Source organism: Capsicum annuum, chromosome 3 (assembly GCF_002878395.1).
Source record: "Capsicum annuum cultivar UCD-10X-F1 chromosome 3, UCD10Xv1.1, whole genome shotgun sequence".
NCBI lineage: Eukaryota > Viridiplantae > Streptophyta > Magnoliopsida > Solanales > Solanaceae > Capsicum > Capsicum annuum.
Genome location: NC_061113.1, coordinates 245,465,333 through 245,469,720, shown reverse-complemented (window position 1 = coordinate 245,469,720; position 4,388 = coordinate 245,465,333). Strand labels below are relative to the sequence as shown.

The window sequence follows — 4,388 nt, the reverse complement described above, 5'->3', positions numbered from 1 at the left end:
TAGTCACAAATACTGTGTCGTGGCAAGTCACTGCCTTGAAAGTGATTTCGGCCTGACTTCGGTGCAAATCCTTCTAATCGTTTGCTTCCCAAGGTTCCACAGCTACTTACAAACACGTGCACTCATGCCTGAAAGTTTGGAGGCTACCCAAACCAATTGCTCAAAAATAATTCAAGAGGAAAAGGAAAATAGGAAGATGTTTTCTTTTTCTTTTTTTTTGTCTTTTTATCTTCTCCAAAGACACCTTTTATATAGGATTTGAAAGTGGAGTTGCAAGAATGAAACTTAATGATATTAAAGTACCATTAATTTACATGTTACATAATTCTATTGGAACAATATTTAGAATAGATATATTCATTTCCTTTGTAACATAAAAGTTTATTATCTTTGCATTATACTAAATGAATAAATGTAGAATTAATTCCATACAGGAAACTTTGGATCCTTTTCAAGAACACTAATCTTTTCAGCATCAGAAGCAACCCACAACTCTATTAAATTCTTGAAAATTTCTCCATGTACCCAAAAAAAGGCCTGGTTCTTAGAAAACTATATTTTTGTGATGCAAATTATACTTGGATTTGGGCTGGCATATGCAAGAAACTCTGAATCCTTTTCCAGAACCCTTATCTCTTCATCATCAGAAGCAACCCACAACTCTATTCCTTCTCGACATGCACTTTCTAGAAACACAAATTGTTGCTTGGATCTCACATGAGCATCGGGTAAATCCCCCATATGAGCAACCCAAACAGGCTTTCCCCACCCAAAATTAACATCATATAGCCCCATATTGCACCAACTTGTGAATCTAAAAATCTTTATATTCTCAATTGTTGACCAACTTTCGAGCAGCTCGTTGATCGATGCGAACGTGCATTCACTGTCTATATCTGTAATTAATGAAATAAATGTTAGTACTTGTACCCAAACTTGTTGAACTTTTAAATCAAAATTATATGTATGTATACCTTTAATGTTCTCGGCAGTTAATTGGGCAAACACCTCCCTTAGCATTATTGCCAGATCAGGCAGCTCCATGTTAGTGTCTAAAGGGTCATAAAAAGCAAATGGCAACCAAAGAAGGTTCCCAAAAGATTTTTGGGGCAAAGGTGGCTCAGCGCGAGGCCTCAGATTAGCTGCATGCGTGATAAGTAAAGTCTTTGGTGCATCCATGAGGGATTTAGAGGCTGTTGCAATCCGTTTGCAAATGAAAGCTGTCAATGCTTCAATTTTAGATGGAAAAGGAAGGGTTTTACTAGAGGTATTAGCCTTGAGAGCCTTTATGGCTTTGGACTCAAACAAGAATCTTCTCATAGGAGATTTAGAGCCTTGGAAATAGAAGTCCTCGGAATTCCTTTGGAACTTTATTGGTAATGATTCTATCGGAGGGAATAAAGAAACAGCTGAAGTGAAGTCTGGATACAGTGTTTCATCTCCTTCACCATGGCTCAGCTTGGCCCATGTTTTCAAGAAAGTACTCATCGTCGATGCATCAACAACCTATTATGTTGGACAAATTATTATAGTATTTCCTCCAACAATACTTATCTACTCCTTATTTGATTTGGCATATATACAGGTTAAGGAAAAATAAATAATAAGGGTAATTTATGAGGCCAAGCCAGAATTTCATGTTTGGAATTCTAAAAATCAAATTAAAAGGGATGAAGGTTGATATAAATAACATTTATTCTTGAAAATTTGATTTTGGAACTTGGATTTGAGTGTTTGTGAAAGAAAAAAATAGTTTTTTCATTGAGAAACGAACGTTTATAAGCAAACGTACATACAAGGTAGAATAGCAATTACTATAGTTCTTTTTAAACAGAAATCTACACATATAATAGCAAAAAAGCACATCAAAGTATGTTAAGAGTGGATTTCCACCCACACAGTTGCAAGACAGAGACCTTTTGCAGCCTCTTCGGTATTACTGAACCATTTGTTTGATTATGCAAGTGGATTCAGATGATAAAAGTTACGTAGTATATGCTTATTGGAATTTCTAATGGTAATATAGGGTCTACGAAAAAGTTATTGGGTTCATTCGAACCCCATGTTTTATCATCGCTTCGTTCCTGATTTTATCATGTTAACCTTTGACTATAATAAATTTAATGCATTAAGTGATAAATAGTAATTAATAGTAAGGGTAAAATGTGTAGAAAAGAGTAAATTATTCATTGCTTTTTCAACACAAGTATTATTGACATCTATTTTTAGTATAGTGGACAAGTATTATTAGACGAAGGGAGTAACAACAAATATAAAGGTTTTGGGGGGGCATGAAACACTTTCCTTAACAAAAATGTAGTACTCCCTCGATTTTAAAAAATGACCTATTTTGACTTTGACATCAAATTTATAAAAATAAAGAAGATTTTTAAATCTTGTGATTTTAAATTAAAGTTATGTCAAATATATCAAAATATTGTTTAATCTAGTGATCTCAAACATGTCATGTGAGAAAACTAGAACTAAAATATTACCAAAAAAATAAAGATCATTCTTTTTTTCAAATAGATGAAAAATAATAGATCATTCTTATTTAAACGGGAAAAAAAGTTTCAATTGTTTTGAAGACGTGTGAGCTGCAAATTCACTTACTATTAACTTCCCCAACAAGCTAAGGCATAAATTATTATAGACTCGAAACAAAGCAACGCCATCCAAATCAACTAATACTATCGTTTCTCAGGATCATAAATCTTGCGAAATTGGTTTTGCAGGCATATAAATATCTTTTAGTCCTATATCCATTTTATAAGAGATCCCATCTTTTACACAATTTTTTTTTTAAAAGGCCATTTAAAAAAAAAACAAAATATTTGTAATTGGCCAAGAGAACTTAATTTCTCGTCTTTTTTTTTAATGTGAACAGCGCTCAAACTCATTTTTGTCTTCAAACATGGGACAAATTCAATATATATATATATATATATATATATATATATATATATGAACACACACACATTGTACATACTCCCTCCACTCCTTTTTAAGTGCATGGTTCGATTTTTTAGAGTCAATTTGATTAATTTCAAAGCTAAATTGAATTAGATTAAGTTAATTTTTAAAATTAAAATTTTAATATTCCAAAACTATTTGAAAAGTATTATAAATTGCAATTTTCCTCTTTTCATTTTGATTAACGAATACATCTTAAAATAATGTTGATCAAAATTTATATCATTTGATTTAAAAAAAAAAAAAGAAAACTATGCACTAAGAATGGAGGGAGCACTATGTTACTCCACTACTAGGAGTATGTACGTAAAATTAAGGTATAGAGGACGACAACCTTGTGAAGCATGCAAACTCCAATGGCTATTCCACCACATTCAAAAGTGGTGGTTTGGAGAGCAAGGAGAGGTTGATTATAACATGGCTGTAGGCAGTTGCCATTGCACGGAAGGAACTTGTTAAGGAATGGGATATCAGGATTTTCAAGAAACTCTGAGAGATTAAAGTTTGCTTGGGCTTCCATGTATACAACTCCCTCGTCACTGCACTCAATGGAGTAATGTACATCTTTGAATCTGCCAGCAAGAGGATAGTAATAGCTTAGAGTTTCAGCCAGGGATTTCTTGACAACTAGTTGGGGTACCTCAAATTCATCAACATTATCTTCGGCATTGTAAAAGAGAATGACTGGGATGTATGAACAAGGAGTAAATTGGTCTAGGAAGGAGATTTTGTAGTTCCTCAAGTGATGAGGAGTTTGTATAGAGGGCTTTATGCTTTCCTTGGAGACAACTTTAACCTCCATATTTTAATGAATGAATATTAATGTACGTGATGATAATCGTAGATTTTTGGGTCTCTTTCAATATTCGATCTCTCTAATCTCTTAGGTGGCCTTTTTAAGGAAATTGAAGTAAACGTGAAGACGCTAGCTGGCCAATTTACTGACCACATAATTAAAGATTACCTAACTTGATTTAATAGAGCTAGGGTTCAGATTCATCATAAGTTGGTGACCGATTATCAATCGTCAGCAATTCATTCTTTGCATAAGAAAATTGGGCTTGGGAAAGAAAGACTTCGGCCAAATTTTCAGAAAATCAATGCGTGACACGTGGAAAGGGTGGGAAAAAAACTTTCTTTTACAATTTTTTTATGAGAAGAAAAATAAAGTAACATGCCATCACATTAATAATTCCTAGAGACTTTTTATTATGTATAACAATAAATTTAATAATATAATTTAATAAATTTTAAATAAGAATCAATATAAACATTATATGGAAGAAACTACAAAATACAATCGGTAACAACCATCCAAATCGTATTTTGGCCTGGTTGTTCCCATTTAAGAAGCTTTTTTTTTTTTTGTAACTTTACAAATCAATTTGTTTTCACTTTAAAAAAAAATAATTGCA

The 4,388-nt window shown here is 32.7% G+C and overlaps 1 protein-coding gene across 1 annotated transcript; it reads right to left on the bottom strand.

Annotated features, from left to right (window-relative positions):
* Positions 1 to 370: 370 nt before the first annotated feature.
* LOC107865992 (stemmadenine O-acetyltransferase) lies at positions 371 to 3,836 on the bottom strand. Its single transcript, XM_016712176.2, has 3 exons — positions 3,308 to 3,836; positions 975 to 1,506; positions 371 to 896 (listed from the first exon to the last, which is right to left on the bottom strand). Exons 1-3 carry the CDS (start codon positions 3,773 to 3,775, stop codon positions 553 to 555), a joined length of 1,344 nt encoding a protein of 447 aa, XP_016567662.2. The 5' UTR covers positions 3,776 to 3,836; the 3' UTR covers positions 371 to 552.
* Between the last annotated feature and the right edge of the window lie 552 nt (positions 3,837 to 4,388).